This window comes from Dendropsophus ebraccatus, chromosome 5 (genome assembly GCF_027789765.1).
Source record: "Dendropsophus ebraccatus isolate aDenEbr1 chromosome 5, aDenEbr1.pat, whole genome shotgun sequence".
NCBI classification, from domain to species: Eukaryota; Metazoa; Chordata; class Amphibia; order Anura; family Hylidae; genus Dendropsophus; species Dendropsophus ebraccatus.
In genome coordinates, this window is record NC_091458.1 from 135349842 (window position 1) to 135368962 (window position 19121).

Below are 19121 nucleotides of genomic sequence, written 5' to 3' on the forward strand. Positions count from 1 at the left end.
TTATTTTATACATTACAACCGTTATTAAATATTGTAGAATGTCCCTTATTATATTTTCACAGAAAAAGCTCATAATCCTGATCAATTCAGTGAAGACAGTTACGTCCGATTCTCCACCAAATGTGCTGTAACTACTGTACTGAAGTGTAAGTCCTGGTACGGTGAAGGATCCCGCTGCCAGGCGACTTCAGAATCATGAGAATCAATCACAGGTTCCCAACCTCTGTCTTACCATAAGATACTGTGGAGAAAAGAAGAGCTGTTACTGTACTGTACATAATCAGGAGAGGCCGAATAGAATACAATAGTAATAGAATTAGTGCTGAGGGAAAGCCAGGTCCAGTAATACTTTAAGAATAGATCATTTAAGTCAGTGTAACAGAGTTTATCAGTATCAGCATAGGATATTGCACCTCATGCCGAATTCTGTTCTAATACATCAGATGTAGTTTCTGGGTTGTGCAAAACTGGAGGCGTTAAATGCACACAGGGCACATCAATGTAATTCATCAGTATGTGAGAAATGAGGGCCACTGACATTTTTAACATGCCACCCACAACGGCACCGGTGGCCCCCCCTTGACGCCCGTTGGTTGGCTGACGTAAAGGGGGTGGGGTCTAGACCTTTCGGCCAATCTGCTCCAATGGGCGGTGAGGGGGCGGGTCCAACTGTGGTGTTGTGGGCAGGGCTAAGTGTCACGAGGCTCCGCCCACTTAACACAATCTGCAGTTGATAAAAGATGACTTTTTACTTGAACAAGCACCATGATGTATGATATAAAATAAGGTATGAAAAACGCTAAATTTACCCTTTACACCTGTGTAGAGATGTCAGAATGCAAAAAGGAGGTGACAGTGTCACTTTAAACGTCACGTCTCAAGCCCGCGTCAGAGACCAGAAAGCGGCCGGGCAGCGGGGACCGGAGCGTCGCAAATACGGGACCCGCCACTGGAACCGGGGAGGGGATGTCGTTGCCCTCAGCCACCTCCTCCCCGGCCAGATGGGAACAAGGGAGTGCCCCTTTAAGCCATCGATATTATGTGTATAAGATTTGAGTCAGAACTTTGGCTTACTGATTCCACAGTCCTGCTAGATAGACACAAGCAACGTTCACATGGTTAGTAATAATAAATAAATAAAAAAAAAAAAAAAAAAAGCCTCCTAAACATCTTGTAAATGAATACAGTGTATTTTTACAGTAAAAGCATTTTTTTATGCCGTTTTTTGATTTTAATGTTAGCTGTCTGGTGAATCCACTCTGAAAAAACAACGTTGTGTTTTTTTTTTTCATGCCATTTACAGGACTCCCCATTAAAGTCAATGGGAACTCAAACCCCCCCTCTTGTTTTGTAACAACTACACTGATTGGCAAGCTGTTTGGAAGGGTGGTTTGTCCATGAGGTTTATATTAAGCAGATGAACATACCCTTACTGTAAGCATTATTCCAATTAACTAATTAACTTGGTGGACTTACATTCTTTCTACTAGCAATTGCTTGTTGCACCCAAAAGATCTCCATAGCCAAATGACTTCTGTGCTTTCTTAGCTCACTCGCAGTCTTCATGGTGAGTTCTAGGAGTAAGTACAACATATAAAAAAAAAAAAAAAAAAAAAAAAAAGATAAGCTGTCAAACAAATGCTACGCACAATAATCTATAATGCCCCTGCCTTCCCTAGTATAAATGATGAGTCTAAAGCAGTCCAAACTATAAAAACATATGGGGCATAGTGGCATTGTGTGTTTATAGATCGGTATATGTACTTTTAAATATACCTGTGAAGATCTGTGTTTTAAAATAGTTTTTTTTCCCCTTCATCCAAACTTGTTTTAAGCTAACAGAAATATTGGGTGAAATTGCTTGCTCTGAATATCGTGGCGTAAAAAAAATAAATTGTGAGGATGCAAATGTCTTGACCCACCCCTGGCTATATTCGAACTATAGCAGCATTTAAAGCGATTCTGTCAGCTACAATTCACACTCCACACTGTTTACAATGTTAGAGCAAGGAGAGAAAAATGGTACCTTTCATTTATCCTGCTGTGATTCCACAACTTTTATTCTCCTGTGCAAAGTGTCAAAGAGTCTTCCCCAAGCTCCTGATTTGTTTAAAGGGAACCTGTCACTAAGACAATGCTGTCTAAGCTACAAGCATCATGTTATAGAGCAGAAAGAGCTGAGCAGATTGATATACAGAATCTTTTCCCACAAAGATATATAACTTGTAACTTGTTGATTGAAATCCCTGCTCATTCTGTGTTAAGGAGTCCAGTGGGCGGTGTCACTCAATGGACTGGACTCTTTAGCCTAGAAACATCAGTAATCAATAAATTACTAGTCATACAGAATCTTTTCCTATAGAGATATATATCAATCTGCTCAGTTCCTACTGCTCAATAACATGATGCCAATAGCTTAAGTAGCATTTTCACGGTGACAGGTTCCCTTTAAGTGCTAAAGTTCCTCTTTGCTCCCACTTCCATACCAGACCCTGACCAGTTTCCAGCTGTTAATCAGACAAAAATAGTAATGGGAGGGGAGCAATCAGGCATTCCAGCTTCCTGAACTTCAGGAGCCCAAACATGTTAAAAGTTTAGATCACACCAGGTTTCAGTCCTAAGACCCACAGTGATCAGGAGTTAAAGCCAGTGGAAGTGCGCAGCACTACAACCTCCATTTCCTCCATAGTATATACATAGGCTAAAATGTAATTCTTCCTCACCTATATTAACATTTTCTTCACACCATATTGAATTATCTCTTCTTGTAACCACCTCATCTGGGGCATCAGTCTGTATATGGCTGGCCTCTCTTACTGGAGCATCAGTCTGTAAATGGCTGGCATCTCTTACTGGGGCATCAGTCTGTATATGGCTGGCATCTCTTACTGGGGCATCAGTCTGTATATGGCTGGCGTCTCTTACTGGGGTATCAGTCTGTATATGGTTGGCATCTCTTACTGGAGCATCAGTCTGTATACGGCTGGTATCTTTTACTGGAACATTAGTCTTTATATCGCTGGACCCTCTTACTGGGGCATCAGTCAATACAATGCCACTGTCTTTCACTGGGATAGTATCTTGAAAGCAGCCTTCTCTTTCTACTCTGGATCTCCTTATAATACACGTTTCCGTTTCTTGGCCTTGGATCTCGATCAGGTCATTGTTTGTTTTCTGTCGATCAGAACACTGCTTTTCTGGAGTCTGTACGTCTCTTTCTCTAACTACCCAAGGTATATTTGCTTCAGTTTTCTTCAGCAGCAAAGAGCTAGGAGTTTCATTTCCTCCTGAAGTTACGTTCAGAGTTCTTTCTCTGTGCTCAGCAGAGGCCGAAAGCTTGGAATGGGAATAGCCATTATATTCAGGTTTGCCTGGTCTGGTGACTTGAATCCTATCCTGCAGTCAGAAAAGGAGAAGAAGAGATGAAACTAAATAATGCAATTATAATGCATTATTGCATGCATTATAATGCAATTATAAGTTTAACTAGAAAAAAAAATAACACTCACCAATGCAATGAATTGTGGGATGGATAGGAGCCATTTTCCTGGGCACAGGTCAACTTCTCCCTCTATCTCTCGCACGACCTCTATATATTCCTGACGCACCTTCTGTAGCTTCTGACGCAGCAGAAAACCACGGATGTGTGCCTGATGGAAACCAGAAAGTGTCAGCAATTTGGGCACATAGGCCAAAGACAGCTTACAGAGTGATGTTTACTAATGGACAAGCTAAAATGTTGCTCTTGTGCAGTAACTCCGTCGGCCTCCACTAATCAGCACGGCAAAGAGGTTCAGTGTTCTTGAGCAGGCATGGCTAGGGATTAAAGTGGATCTGTCAGGTACCATGTGTCTCCTTGACCTAACAGCTGTCAGAAGCTTTTCCAAGCTCCTAAAGTGCAGCAAGCTGAGTTGTCTCCTTGCTCCTCCTCTCAACCTCCCTGAGTTCTCGGCTCGCAGTGACTACAGCAGGGACGCACCTAGGGTTAGGTCCACGCAACACATATATAGGTTGGGAAAGATTTAAAGGGAAACTATCAACAGGGGGGGGGTGTCTCACAGGGAGCTATCAGCTAGTCGGATTCATCTAACCTGCTGATAGTTTCCCTTTAAAGTGGCTGTACCACCAGGCCCAGGCTGAAGCACTGGAGGCGGCCGACCCACCTTTAGTAGGGGGAAACCCCAGCCCCTCTATGATAGGGTTCCATTGATTCTAATGGAGTCACGTCATGGAGGGGCTGGGATTTCTTCCCACTAAGGGTGGGTCGGCCGCCTCCAGTGCTTCAGCCTGGGCCTGGTGGTACAGCCACTTTAATGGCACATTCACATGTCCAGGATCTGCAGCTGATTTGCTTTAAATCTGCAACTTCAAATCTGCGCCATCAAATCTGCTGCAGATCCTGTCCATGTGAACGCACCCTAAAAGAGTTGTCTCACTAGGATAAACCCTGATAATATGTCCATATACTTACATTACATGGGCGCAGCTTCTTTATAAAGTGGATGTCTATGAATGACTGTAATATGTGACATCAGATCAGAAACTACATCTGTTTCCTGTGTGTAGTCCACGTCCCACCACACATCCGCCATACTCACCCCCTTCTGTCACTCTTTATAATGGGCTCATCTTTATAAACTCTATTCTTTCCTAGTTCAGGACATATGGTAATCCTATAATGTCAGATCCATTCCCTGTAGCTTTACCTGCAAGACTCTCGCGGCCGCTTCTTCCGCCTCCATCTTTCAACCGCTGTCACCTTAGCAACAGCTTGCCGGCGCTTCCTGATGACGTCACAAGGCGCTCGACGCGGAAGTTCATTCCTGGCGCTAGGGGGCGGGACAGAAACATCGCGTCAACACCAACCGCAAGCTCCGCCCCCTTGCGTGAAACCAACGCCCACTATCCGCTCTGAGCCTCGTGTAGTGCAGCACCGCGGACGTCACAGACAGTGACACACTTTTGCACACGTGAGGACCCACTGTAGTCTATGGGCCCTCTATGTGCAGTCCACAAAAGCCACACAGCCGTGCGCAGGAGACCCCTGCTGGTGTCACATGGGTATAACACCCAGCTTGGCCATAGGTCTCAGAGAGGTGGCTGGGGCCTGCATCAGTATAATGGCCTTATTACAGCCATGTATATTTGGCATTGTCTCTGTGAGTGGTGGGCATTGTTTTTGATACTTTATTATATTCTCCCTTATTTCTCACTATGCAGCTATCCCTGGGCACTTACGTCTTGCTGCAATGACAGTTATTACGCTTTTGTATACACGCTCACCTCCAACGCCATCATCGCCCCTTCTACAGCTGACAGGTATCTTATTATTAATATGTGTTGATTTGTCATATCTCATGAGATACAGTGATGCCTTGGATTATGAGTATAATTCGTTCCGGGACCGTGCTTGTAATCCAAATCCACTCTTAAACCAAAGCAAATTTTCCTATAAGAAATCATAGAAATGCAGACAATTGGTTCCACACCCCAAAATAATTATGTATTATTCTGAATAACATGTAAAACAGATGAAACAATCAATGAGAAACAGCTGAATATGTGATATTATAAGTTACTGTACAGTATAGCAATCAGCATGTGGAGTATAATATATAGTAAGGGCATAAACCTAAAAGCACAGCAGCAGTTTGTAGATACAGGATGGAACTGCAGATCCCCATAATGTAGTAGCGTAGTACAACAGGCTAGAATAGAGAAGCAGGGCTGCTGCCAGAGGTCTGTGTGGTCAAATGACAGCAATGGGGAAGGGGTGTGTGTTCAGCATGGACCAATCAGGAAGGGAGAATCACAGAGCTGTGCAGGAGGACAGTGACAGAAACTTCTCTATACAGCAGTGTGAATGGCTGAGTGTGAGTGCAGGCACATTATAGCAGCAGTGTGTATAGCTGAGTGTGAGTGCAGGCACATTATAGCAGCAGTGTGTATAGCTGAGTGTAAGTGCAGGCACATTATAGCACCAGTGTGTATAACTGTGTGTAAGTGCAGGTACATTAAAGCAGCAGTGTGTATAGCTGAGTGTAAGTGCAGGCACATTATAGCAGCAGTGTGTAGGGATGGTCCGAACCCTCCGAGGTTTGGGTTTGTATGAACCCGAACGCTCTGCATCAGATTCCTGCTGTCTGGCCACTCCGTGGAGCGGGTGGATACAGGGGGAGGACCGCCTGTAAAACTGGGATACAGCCTATGGCTATGGCTGTATCCCAGTTTTCCAGGCGGTCCTCCCGCTGGATCCGCCCACTGCACAGAGCGGGCAGACAGCGGGAATCATTACCGAGAGTTCGGGTTCGTACGAACCTGAACCGAACTCGGTTCGGACCATCCCTAGCAGTGTGTATAGCTGAGTGTAAGTGCAGGCACATTATAGCAGGAATGGAAAGGATGGGAAGCACAAGGACTGACAGAGACTGCAGGGAGCATGAAGGTATGAGCAGGGCAGATGTGGGCACATAAATGCAGCGCTCTCTTTCCGGGGAGAGATGGGTTACAGCTATGGAGAGATTACCTCCACAGTCCTGTCCCCTGATACAAGCCCCAGCCTGAAGTGGATTTGCCATGTCTTCCTGGGTCAGAGTACAGTGCTGGAGACCCCGCTATGCAGACCATGCCCCTCTCCCACTCAGTACAGGGAGCTTTTAAAGTGTCAGTGTCGTTAAAAAATATTTTTGCTGAAATCAAAAGTCCAGGCGATTTTAAGAAACTTTGTAATTGGGTTTATTAGCCGAAAAATGAATTTTTATCATGAAAAAGCAGTTTGAAGCTCTCCCCATGTCTTCATGGTTTTCCTATGGAGAGGTGAGGGGTGGAGGGAGATGAGGCACCAAAACAGGACAACAAAGAGTTAATTTACAGCTACATCACCAGGCTCTTTCCTCTGACATCAGCACTGACCTGTCTGAATAGCACTCTGGATAGCTCCCCCGCTAATCCTTTGTTCTCTGCTCTCTGCTGGCAACTAATCTCGCTCCTTCCCCCTCCCCCCTCCCCTCTCCATAGCTCAGACAGGATCCGACTGATGAAAAAGAGTCAAGATTTCCTGATTCTGAGCAGTTGATGACAGAAAGGAGATATTTGCCTAATAAACCCAATTACAAAGTTTCTTAAAATCGCCTGGACTATTGATTTCTGCAAAAAAAAATTAACGACAGTGACACTTTAAACCAAGTTAGTTTATTGACCCTGAGAAAGGCGCCTAATGGTTATAATACGCAGGGGGATCTCTGGCCGCACTGCCTTGCCATAGGACCAAGTGGTTTTTGATTCTACTTTAAAGAGACTGTCTGTAGGTATATGCCTTCCTATCTAAGGGTGGGTTCACACTATGGAATCCGCATGGATAAGTTCCGGCTGATTCCGTCGCTCGTACCCACTTACGGCCCCCGCTAGCGCCATAGACACCCATGTCATAGACACCATTCTATGGCCGGGTGGATTCTGCCGTCCACCAAAAGAATTGACATGTCAGTTCTTTCATAGGACGGCCATAGAATGGTGTCCATGGCACGGGCGGAGAAACGCGGCCAAACTAGTGATAGAGAACCTGAATAGAATGATGTATAACTTGTTCTGTGCAACTGGTTTTTATGATATCCCCCTGAATATTGATAAGTGAACTCCCTTGGACGGCTTCCAACTCCTCCAGCCACCCAGAGTCAAATGCTGACTGTTCGAGTTCAACCAGTTCGTTTATCACTACTCCTGAATACCAAGGACTCCATTATGTATGTCTGCTCAGCAGTCCTGGATGTTCATGAGCATCAGCTTCCTCTGCCCACTGGCCGCTAGTTGGCAGTTATCTGCATATACTGTGTATATACACTATGTATAGGAAGACAGCTTCCACTGAACCCGGAGGGCAGAGGGAGTGTTGCAGTCCATTCTCCTGTATATCAGCAGAACAGCTGGACAGAGTGATGGAAGTAATACATCACTCAGTTCACCATTACTGTTGCCTTTGTTTAAAGGGGTAGTGCGGTGCTACACATTTATTCACTAAATAACACACTTTACTAAGTTATACAACTTTGTATTGTGTGTTATTAAGTGAATGGCCATTTCCCTGTGTTTTCCCCCCCACCCAGGAAGTGTGGTGCATTATACTCACTGCATTACTGTGAACCCCGGCTGCCATCTTGGGACAATGACATGTCATCTTCAGGAAGCCAGCCGTCCCTCATGCCGGCCCCCCTCTGGCACGTCATCAGCTGTTCAGCCGCGATTGGCTGAGCATAACTGCGCAGCTGATTTATGAGGATACGCCATCATTTTCTGACCTTTAGTAACTTCTCCGATCATAGGAATGAAAGGTACCCAGCACTAGAGGTGCCGCCCAGCTTAATGTTTGCTGAGTGGGTGGTCAGGAGCACTGCTGTGCAGGATGTGAGACAGTGACTGGCATAGTGGCCGAGATCCCTACATTTCTCAATATACCTATCATATCTACAAATTAGGTTTCAGGAAGTGCAAATCTCATCCAGGAAAAGCTAGGTGAGATATGAGAAATCCAGAAGTAACTGAAGTCCCTAGAAAAGTATACCTGTTAAGGGACTTTTTGTAACGTCTGTTTGCGGGCCTAGATCTTTATGGAATGACGGGCAGGTTGGTCAGACGAGGTCAAGAGGCCGATCATTACTGGGCTTATAAAGGAGGCACACAGTCTGCACAGGGAGGAAACACAACTGGATATTGGAGTTTGTGAGACTGATATTTACTAGCCTCTTGTACTCTAAGGGCCCTATTCCACCGGACGATTATCGTTCAGATTATCGTAAAATCGTTCGAATCTAAGCGATAATCGTTCGGTTGAAATGCAGTTAACGCTTAACGACCGAACGAGAAATCGTTGATCGCTTTATAAGATCTGGACCTATTTTTATCGTTGCTCGTTCGCAAAATGTTCACAAATCGTTCGCATTGAATAAGACATCGTTCGGTCGTTCGCAATAGATACGAACGCAATAGCAAATAAATAGCGAAGAAAAAACGATCGCAATTACGATTATAAGTAACGATTATCGTTCCATGGAAATGAGTGAACGTTTTCAGGTCTTTCGCAATAGAGGTCGTTTGAGATCGTTAATCGTTAACGATTATGCAAACGATAATCGTCCGGTGGAATAGGGCCCTAAAACACACTTGTATGATGTAACACATGTGGATGCCCGATGTTATGTCAGAAGACTCATAGGAAGTCCCCTGTATACCAAGGGAATTTATACCGGTATGTGAAGGCGTAATTTTTTATTTTTGCTTCACGAGAAGAAATTATTTCTTTGTCACCATCTCTGCTGTTTTACACTATTTGCCCATCTCTATTTAGCTAGTCTCCCACATGGAGAAAACCAGTGAGAGGGATGCAGCAGTTACCGTTATTGATATGGGGATAGGTATTAGTGGGGATCTAAACATTCAGGGTCCAACCAATCAAAATGTTTGACATATCCGGCAGCATCCAATAGTGAAGATGATGTTAACCCCTTCGTGCTGCAGCTAGTTTGGGCCTTAATGACCAGGCTAATTTTTCAAAATCTGGCCTGTCTCACTTTATGCTCGTATAGCTCAGTGATGCTTTAACGTATGCTAGCGATTCTGAGATTGTTTTTTCATCACATATGGCACTTTATGTTAGTGGCAAAATTTGGTCACTACTTTGTGTGTTTTTTGTGAAAAACATCAAAATATCATGAAAAATTAAAAAAAATTGTATTTTATGAACTTTGAAATTCTCTGCTTCTAAAAAAAGAACATCGTAGCGCATAAATTAGTTACTAAGTCACATTACCAATATGTCTTCTTTATTCTGGCATAATTTGGTAAACATATTTTACTTTTTTAGGGTGTTACGGGGCTTAGAAATTGATCAGCAAATTATCACATTTTCGTGAAAGTTTCCAAAACTGATTTTTTTAGGGACCAGTTCTTTTTTTAAATGGATTTAGAAGTCTGGTATCCTGAAAACCCCCATAAGTGACCCCATTTTGGAAACTACACACCTTAAAGAATTAATCTAGGGGTATAATAAGCATTTTAACCCTACAGGGGCTGGAGGAAAGTATTTACAATTAGGCAGTAAAAAAATGGAAAATTAAAATTTTCCAATAATATATACGTTTAGATTAAAGTTTCTCATTTTCAAAAGGAACATGAGAGAAAAAGCACCCCAAAATTTGTAATGCAGGTTCTCTTGAGTACTACGGCATAAACCACTGTATGGGCACACAGCGGGGCTCAGAAGGGAAGGAGCGCCAATTAGCTTTTCCAATGCAAATTTTGCTGAAGAAGTTTCTGAGCGCCAGGTGCGTTTGCAGTGCCCCTGTAGTGTCAGCAGAGAGAAAACCCCCCATAAGTCACCCCATTTTGGAAAGTGCACCCCTCAAAGAATTCATCTTGGTGTGTGGTGACCATTTTGACCCCACAGGTATTACAGGAAAGTATTCAAAAGAAGACAGTAAAAATGAAAAACTCGAATTCTTCCAATAATATGTTAGTTTAGTTTGAAATTTATCAATTTCACGAGGAACAAGAGGAAAAAAGTACCCCAAATTTTGTAACGCAGGTTCTCCTGAGTACAATGGTACCCCATATGTGGGCGTAAACCACTGCATGGGCACACAGGAGGGCTCAGAAGGGAAGGAGCGCCAATTAGCTTTTTCAATGCAGATTTTGCTGAAGAAGTTTCCGAGCGCCAGGTGCGTTTGCAGTGCTCCTGTAGTGCCATCAGAGTAAAATCTCGCCATAAGTCACCCCATTTTGGAAAGTGGACCCCTCAAAGAATTAATCTTGGTGTGAGGTGACCATTTTGACCCCACAGGTATTAGAGGAAAGTATTCAAAATTAGACAGTAAAAATGAAAAACTCGAATTTTTCCAATAATATGTTCCTTTAGTTTGAAATTTCTCAATTTCACGAGGAACAGGAGAGAAATGTCACCCCAATATATGTAAAACAGGTTCTCCTGAGTAGAACGGTACCCCATATGTGGGCATAAACCACTGCATGGGCACACAACCGGGCTCAGAAGGGAAGGAGCGCCAATTAGCATTTTCAGTGCAGATTTTTCTGAAGAAGTTTCTGAGCGCCAGGTGCGTTTGCAGAGCCCCTGTAGTGTCCGCAGAGTAAAATCTCCCAATAAGTCACCCCATTTTGGAAAGTGCACCCCTCAAAGAGTTCATCTTGGGGTGTGGTGACCATTTTTACCCCACAGGTATTAGAGGAAAGTATTCGAAATTGGCCAGTAAAAATGAAAAACTCGAATTTTTCCAATAATATGTTGGTTTAGTTTGAAATTTCTCAATTTGACAAGGAACAGGAGAGAAAACGTACCCAAATATCTGTAACGCAGGTTCTTCTGAGTAAAACGGTACCCCATATGTGGGCATAAACCACTGTATGGGCACACAGCAGGGCTCAGAAGGGAAGGAGCGCCAATTTACTGGAGCAAAACCGCAGCTAGTAATGGTTATTAGAATAGCGCAGTTACTAAAATAAAATAAAAAAAATGAGATTACAGGTAATGTGGGGTGGTTACGGACAGTCTGGGGTGGTTATGGGCGACCTGAGGTGGTTACAGGTAATCTGGGGTGGTTATGGACAACATGGGGTGGTCACGGGCAACCTGCTGTGGTTACGGCAACCTGGGGTGGTTACAGGCAACGTGGGGTGGTTACGGGCAACGTGTGGTGGTTATGGGCAACGTGTGGTGGTCACGGGCAACCTGCTGTGGTCACGGGCAACCTGCTGTGGTCACGGGCAACCTGCTGTGGTTCCGGCAACGTGGGGTGGTTACAGGCAACGTGGGGTGGTTACAGGCAACGTGGGGTGGTTACGGGCAACGTGGGCTGGTTACGGGCAACCTGCTGTGCTTACAGACAATCTGGGGTGGTTACGGGCAACGTGGGCTGGTTACGGGCAACCTGCTGTGCTTACAGACAATCTGGGGTGGTTACGGGCAACGTGGGGTGGTTACGGGCAACTTGCAGTGCTTACAGACAATCTGGGGTGGATACGGGCAACGTGGGCTGGTTACGGGCAACCTGCTGTGCTTACAGACAATCTGGGGTGGTTACGGGCAACGTGGGGTGGTTACGGGCAACCTGCAGTGCTTACAGACAATCTGGGGTGGTTACGGGCAACGTGGGGTGGTTACAGGCAACCTGCAGTGCTTACAGACAATCTGGGGTGGATACGGGCAACGTGGGGTGGTTACGGGCAACCTGCAGGGCTTACAGACAATCTGGGGTGGATACGGGCAACGTGGGGTGGTTACGGGCAACCTGCAGGGCTTACAGACAATCTGGGGTGGTTACGGGCAACGTGGGGTGGTTACGGGCAATGTGGGGTGGTTACGGATAAACTGAAGTTCTTATAGGCAATCTGGGGTGGGTACCTGTAATCTGGCATGGGCACCGAGGCGACGTGTGGTGGTCAGATGCGACGTGGCGTTGTCAGAGGCGACGTGTGGTGGTCAGAGGCATCGTGGGGTGGTCAGAGGCAACGTGCGGTGGTCAGAGGCATCGTGGGGTGGTCAGAGGCAACGTGCAGTGGTTACGTGCAATCTGGGCGGTTACATGTAATCTGGCGTGATTACGGGGAACCTGGGGGGGTTAAGTGCAACCTGTAAGGGTTACAGACAATCTGGGATTGTTACTGATAAACTGATTACTGCTTATAGGTAATCTGGGGTGGGTACATGTAATTTGGGGTGGTTACGGGCAATCTGGAGGGGGTCACTGGCAATTTGGAGTGGTTATGGGCAACGTGCGGTGGTTACGGGTAATCTGGGAGTAAACTGCAATTATTACTATAATAAAAAGTGTGTTTTATTTTTTTGTATGTTTGTCACTTTTTGTACTTTACACATTCATTTTCACTGTATTACTATGATTACTGTGATATTTTCTATCACAGTAATCATAGTTCAGTGACAGAGACCAAATTGGTCTATGTCACTTTAAATTTTCAGAGTTGGCTGGTTGTGGAGCGCATGCGCACTTCATAACCAGCCAGGACGCCGAAGAGGAAGGAGCTCCAGGATCAGGTAACGTATAAGGGTTAGGGGGGGTGACTGGGGGACGGGGGTGACAGGGGGGGTGGGAGGCGACTTGGGGGGTGGGGGGACATCACTTTTTATCCCCTGTCACCAATCATTCATGGTGACAGGGGATAAAAAGTGCCGGGAGCACATGGTACAAGCGATCAGCGGTATATAGTATATACCGCTGATCGCTTGTACCGGGACCCCATAGGGGGGGTCCTGATGACTGCCCCATGCTCTCCGCTACCTCCCGTGGCGGAGAGCATGGGGCTTTCATTCATTTTAACTTTTCCATCGCTGTGAACAGACATTAGTCGGTTCACAGCGATGGCGGCGGCCATCTTGGAAATGATGGCCGCCGGGGGAGGGGGGTTAGTGATCGCCCTACTAGGGGGGGGCTGATCTGAGGTCTGGGGGACACTTATTTCATCTCCCGCCGCCGTAGATTCACTGCAGGGGGAGATGAAAGGCGGCGGCGGCACCGGTAATCCCCTTTACCGACGGCTGCCGCTATAATGTTAATAGCGGCGATCGACGGTTAAGGGGGGGGGCACGGACCCCACACACTGCCCCAACCCCTCAGCTACCTCCGGTAGCTGGGGGGATGGGGGCTGTCCCGGCCCCGCAGCCTTATTCTCTGCCATCGCCGTAAAAAGCTGATGGCAGCAGAATAAGGACCCTTAGTGACTGCCGTAAAAGCCGTATAGGCGGTCACTAAGGGGTTAAAGAGTCACTGTCGTTAATTTTTTTTTTTTTTTTTTTTTGCAGAAATCAATAGTGCAGGCGGTATTTAAGAAACTTTGTAATTGGGTTTATTAGCCAAATCTGCCATTATCTGCATGTAAAAAGCCTTTTCCCAGGTCCCCCCCCCTCCTCTCCTTTCTGTCATCCATTGCTCAGAATCAGGAAATCTCGACTGTTTTCATCAGTCGGATCTGTCTGGTCTATGGAGAGGGGAGGGGGGAGGGGGAAGGAGTGAGATTAGTGGGCAGCGGAGAGCCAAGAACAAAGGATTGCTCAGTGGGAGAGCTATTCAGAGCCCTAATTAGAGGTCAGAGAGGTCAGTGGTGACTGTCAGAGGAGAGAGCCCACCCATGTGAATGTAAATTAACTCTTCGTTGTCCTGTGTTGCTGCTTTTACTTTCTCTCTCCATAGGAAAACCATGAAGACAGGGGGGAGAGCTTCAAACTGCTTTTTCATGATAAAAATTCATTTTTCGGCTAATAAACCCAATTACAAAGTTTCTTAAAATCGCCCGTACTATTGATTTCTGCAATAAAAATTTTAACGACAGTGACACTTTAAGGTTTATTCAAGCATCATACACAGTGGCAACATTTCGACCCTATTGTCCAAGCATGATGGGAATTGTAGTTTTGCAACAGCTGGAGGGCCTAAGGTTCCCAATCCCTGCTTTATGGTATGTCTGTGTAACATGTCAAAAGTTAGTTTTTTAGCCCTTTCAGGACCAAGGCAAATTTTATGAATATGACCTGTGTCACTTTATTCATCAATAACTTGGGAATGCTTTTACCAATCCTTCTGATTCCAAGATTGTTTTTTTGTTACATATTCTACTTTATGTTAGTGGTAAATTTGAGTTGATAGCTTTAGAATTTTTTTGTGAATAACTCCAAAATGTTGTTAAAAATGTAAAAAAAAGCGCATTCTCTACATTTGAAAGTCTCTGCCAATAAGGAAAATAGTAATACTACATTCATTATTTATTAATTCATATCTATAACATGTCTACTTTATTTTAAAAGCATTTGGTGAACATGCTTTTACTTATTTAGGATGTTAGAGGCCGTAAATGTTTAGTAGCAATTTTCAAAATGTTCGTGAAAATTTCAAACTCAGAAATTCTTTAGGCACCAGTTCAGTTTTGGAGTATATTTTAGAGGCCTGTATACTAAATCCCCCCACTATTCAACCCATTTTGAAATCTTCACTCTTTCAAGCATTTAAATTTACATTCATTCAGTTATTTAACCCTTCCTGCATTTCACACGAATAACTGCAAAGTAAGAGGGAAAAGTTAAAATCTGCATTTTCTTTCCAGAGATTCCAATGTAATCCTATGTGTTTTTTACAAAACCAATTACCGTTACTGATCCACCAAAGCCAGCAATTGCCGATGCTGGATCCCCTTTGGGGGTCCAGTGGCAGTTACACTAAACTGTCAGCTATCAGCTGAAAGTTTAGTTGCGGCTCCCGGTCACTGTTTTTCTAAACAGCGAGCATCTGAAGCAGGTCAGTAAATGTACTGACTTTTGCTTGAAAGGGTTAGTAACACCTTAAGCAGTATCTCCTTCCTAGAGATATGCCATCACTTTGCTGGATTGCAATACCTTTGTAGTAAAATAAATGAGCCATCTACTCCTTATGCATTAAGCCAGTTTATTAGGAAGTCATGAGTTTATTCCTATTTTATATACATTAAAACATTTTTACCTCATAGACTAAAGAAAAATTATTTCTTATAGTCCCATTAAATTGCAAAATTGTCTACATTGCTTGTTGCCAACTATATATGTTGGAACCTAAATCCATGCATTTCCTGTATTGTGCTTGTAACTCCTGTAACACAGCAAGCTGTTGCTTATTCCTCGTTCTCCTCATTCACCTTTGAGCTTCTATATGGCTTCATAAAGGAGCAAGGACCCTTTGGTACTCCTATGTGGGAAGTCTTGCTTTTTACCATACTTTGTGTTGCTGGCCTACATCTTTGTTGCGTTTATATCCATTGTTTTCTAGTTGGTATTCTCTGCAGTATCTTCATTAGGAGACGGCGGAGCATCCTGATTTTCTGCCAGATTTAGCTTTTGTCTAAGTTATTAGCATTAAGGATGTATAAGAAAAGTTATTCAAAGATCCCATACCCAGTATCTTGAAAAAAAATTAAGTTAGAGTTAAAGGTGTAGTTCAGCAAAAAAAAAAAAAAAAAAACTGATGCCAGAAAGTGCAAAAAATTTGTAATTTACTTCTATTAAAAAATCTCCAGTCTTCTGGTACTTATCAGCTGCTGTATGTCCTGCAGGAAAACTAGAAAGAATACAACACTTACTGCAGGACATACAGCAGCTGATAAGTATTGGAAGTACTTGAGATTTTTTAATAGAATTAAATTGCACATCTCTGGCAACACCTGATTTTTTTTTTTTGCTGAACTACCCCTTTAAAAAAAAATCGCATGGTGTTTTACTCAGAACACTGTTTAAAGGAATGTGACTATATCATAAGCGGAAAAATATTTCTTAATCACATCTGTCTGCATTGCAGCTTCTCAGTAATAAGAAAGATGAATTTATATGTTGTCACAAAGTGTTTCTTGACAATGAGTTCTAAGGGAATATACTAGCTGAAAGTCTGCAAATTGACCACCAGATGGCACTCTCCTCCACATTTTTGTGTACAGTAATTAGATGTACTGTATATCTATACAAATATTACATAGAAGGGTTTCAAAACACCAGCCCAAAAAAGTGCTGTTCATTTGAAATTATCTTGTTGCTCTATATCTTATGCATTGCTTGTAAAGAATTATTGGAAGAGGAGGAAAAATAAATGAGCAGTTCTGGTTTTGGGTAAATTTTCCTCTTGTTAAAACCTTTTATGATACCTAGCGAGGTTGTTGTATCTAAAGAGTAATTCATTATCAGCAGGGGTGTACCCAGAAATTATACTTGGAACTGTCTTCTGTTCCTGTCTGGTCCGGTCTCTGCACTGACAGGCCGCCCAGCCAATCACTGTCTGAGACAGGACTGCGGCCAGTGATTGGCTAAGCGGCCTACGAGTGCAGAGAAGGGAACAGAAGACAGAGCTGCAGAGACCAGTGAAGGCCCAAGGACACCTAGGAACGAGTAAATACTTTATTATTTTACACTAAGGGCAAGGGCTGCGTTGACATCGCTAACGGAGTCTGTGCAGTCCTTGCTGCCCAATAGTCGGCCCCTGTAATTGCTCAGTAAACAAGCGCCGATCTAGCAGATGAGTGCTCATTTACACTTTATGATCGGGCCGTCTAATAGGACCCTAACACTAACCGGGTCAGTGAACACTGCTGTTATGTTGTTTATGGAACTTTCTTGTTCTCACTGTTATCAGCCAGTAGATCATCCATTGCACTAAAAATGCTCCTCCCAAATGACTTGCCAAGGATGATGCCAGGAATGAAATGACTCTATGATTATTAAAGGAAATCATATTGATGCAGCCTTTTTTTCTGTACCACATGACAGGGAAGAATTTGAACAAAGAAAGGGAAAGAGACGGGTACCTGGAGGTCACATAGTAATAGAATCAGCAGGGAATGGGTGATCGGTACAGTCCAGGGACAAAAAAAGGATGGTCACGTATCAGTAAAGGATCACAAAGTACAAGATCAGCAGTCAAAGAGGTAGGTCTAAATACAATCCAAAGCCTAATGATGTCCAAGTATAAACAATCTCAGGCATCTGTAATAGGCAGATGCCTGTTTTAAATAGTCTGGACTCAGGGCCGATTCTAGCTTCTCTGCTGTCTGAGGCGAGAACTGATATAGCGCCCTTCCTTCTAAAAATCAAAAGTAAGGAGGTTTTAAATGCAGAAAATCACCATACATATTACCATCATACTTAGAGATGAGCTAACCTGGAGCATGCTCGAGTCGATCCGAACCCGAACGTTCGGTATTTGATTAGCGGGGGCTGCTAAAGTTGGATAAAGCTCTAAGGTTGTCTGGAAAACATGGATACAGCCAATGACTATATCCATGTTTTCCACATAGCCTAAGGGCTTTATGCAACTTCAGCAGCCACCGCTAATCAAATGCCGAACGATCAGGTTTGGATTGACTCGAGCATGCTCCAGGTTCGCTCATCTCTAATCATACTGCTCCCAATAATACAGCCACACAAGGACCACATATCACCATCCCATAGTGACTAAATATTATCCCTAACATTACCACTACACAAGGGAGAAATAATACCGCCACATTGTGAACACACTACCACTGCTTAATGACTGAACAATACTACCAGTACTGCTATTGAATAAAAATCACTGTACAGAGTCCAGCATGTAGTCATAATCCCCCCTCCTTTGTCCTCATGCAGTCATAATCCCGCCTCCTGTGTACCCTATCTCCTCAATACATTTCTTCAGCAAAGTAAAAAACAAACACACTACTCACCTTACCAATCGCTCCCACACTGCTTTGTCCCCCTAGATACTTCCTGGTTCAGGTGGGGAGTGCAGAAGGGGGGAGTCTGGCATTACACTGGAGTGTGCTTCTGTACACATATTCCATTGTGTGTTAAGCTATTAGCATAGCACACCATGGAATATGCGTACAGGAGCAAAGACATTAGTCTATTGATCTCTCTGCTGCTGAACCGTAGTGAGCAGTCATACATATAATATATGCATGGCCACTCACTCCATTTTTGTTACTTTTTGCATCCCACACACTTCTTCATGTGTCGCTACTATTAAATAGGAAGTTAGATCTGAAAACTCTTCAAAGTGATAGCAAGGTTATTTTAGTGCTCTCACTGCTGTTATTGAGCCGCTAAGAGCCCCCTCCATGGTGCACAGCTGTTTTTTCAGACAACAAGAGGGCTTGGCTGTTTGCTAGTAGTACATAGACTGGACTTCCTCCCTTACATCTCTAGCCAATCACAGCACATCTCTGCTATGCAATCATATGGCGCTGGTGACACAGTGCACAGAACAGGTTGGCACTGTGCTGGACTGTTGATTTGTACAGTACACTATGATAGATGGCATGTGGGGGGTGGGGGGATACTGATGCACTGGCTTTGCACAGTGTGAGCAGAATTTGAATTACCAGCAGCAGTAAAGCAAGCTAAAGGTTTTCCCTAACAGGCAGTGAACAGCAGATTGCAGGGAAGGGGGACACCTAGTTGGGGGGGGGGGGTTGAAATGACAGCGACCATTAAGCGTGTTTTACTAAAAAGGATACATGGAGTTGCTCAGTTCTTCAAGCTGAAATAGAAATTCAGTGTGTGTTATACACCTCAGTTCAAAATGCAGTATACAGTATATACAGCATGAAAACAA

The 19121-nt window shown here is 44.0% G+C and overlaps 2 protein-coding genes and 1 long non-coding RNA gene across 4 annotated transcripts in view; 1 reads left to right on the top strand and 2 right to left on the bottom strand.

Moving 5' to 3' along the window:
• On the bottom strand, positions 1-4829 carry IQCC (IQ motif containing C). The gene is made up of 5 exons (XM_069971335.1): positions 4707-4829; positions 3510-3650; positions 2724-3396; positions 1477-1574; positions 1-241 (listed from the first exon to the last, which is right to left on the bottom strand). Exons 1-5 carry the CDS (start codon positions 4740-4742, stop codon positions 203-205), a joined length of 987 nt encoding a protein of 328 aa, XP_069827436.1. The 5' UTR covers positions 4743-4829; the 3' UTR covers positions 1-202.
• Positions 4799-19121, top strand: part of LOC138793059 (uncharacterized) — a 15508-nt gene continuing 1185 nt past the window's right edge. The window contains exons 1-3 of one of the 2 annotated variants that reach the window (XR_011363207.1): positions 4799-4970; positions 5221-5319; positions 17297-17454. This is a non-coding gene — a long non-coding RNA (uncharacterized lncRNA). Of the gene's footprint in view, positions 5320-17296; positions 17455-19121 lie in introns of both variants that reach the window. The other variant, XR_011363206.1, reaches the window with a different exon arrangement.
• The window catches only part of CCDC28B (coiled-coil domain containing 28B), a 20513-nt gene continuing 16845 nt past the window's right edge, over positions 15454-19121 (bottom strand). Inside the window, exons 5-6 of the mRNA XM_069971336.1 lie at positions 19024-19046; positions 15454-15884 (exon numbers count right to left, since the gene is read on the bottom strand). Of these exons, the coding sequence (XP_069827437.1) occupies positions 15809-15884; positions 19024-19046 (99 nt within the window). The 3' untranslated portion in view covers positions 15454-15808. The remainder of the gene's footprint in view (positions 15885-19023; positions 19047-19121) is intronic.

Coding starts and splice junctions, on each gene's coding strand:
- IQCC (XM_069971335.1), bottom strand. CDS start 4,742: ATGGAGGCGGAAGAAGCGGCCGCGAGAGTCTTGCAG. Junction 3,651..4,706: donor CGGCCGCGAGAGTCTTGCAG/GTAAAGCTACAG, acceptor GGTTTCCATCAG/GCACACATCCGTGGTTTTCT. Junction 3,397..3,509: donor TCCCACAATTCATTGCATTG/GTGAGTGTTATT, acceptor TTCTGACTGCAG/GATAGGATTCAAGTCACCAG.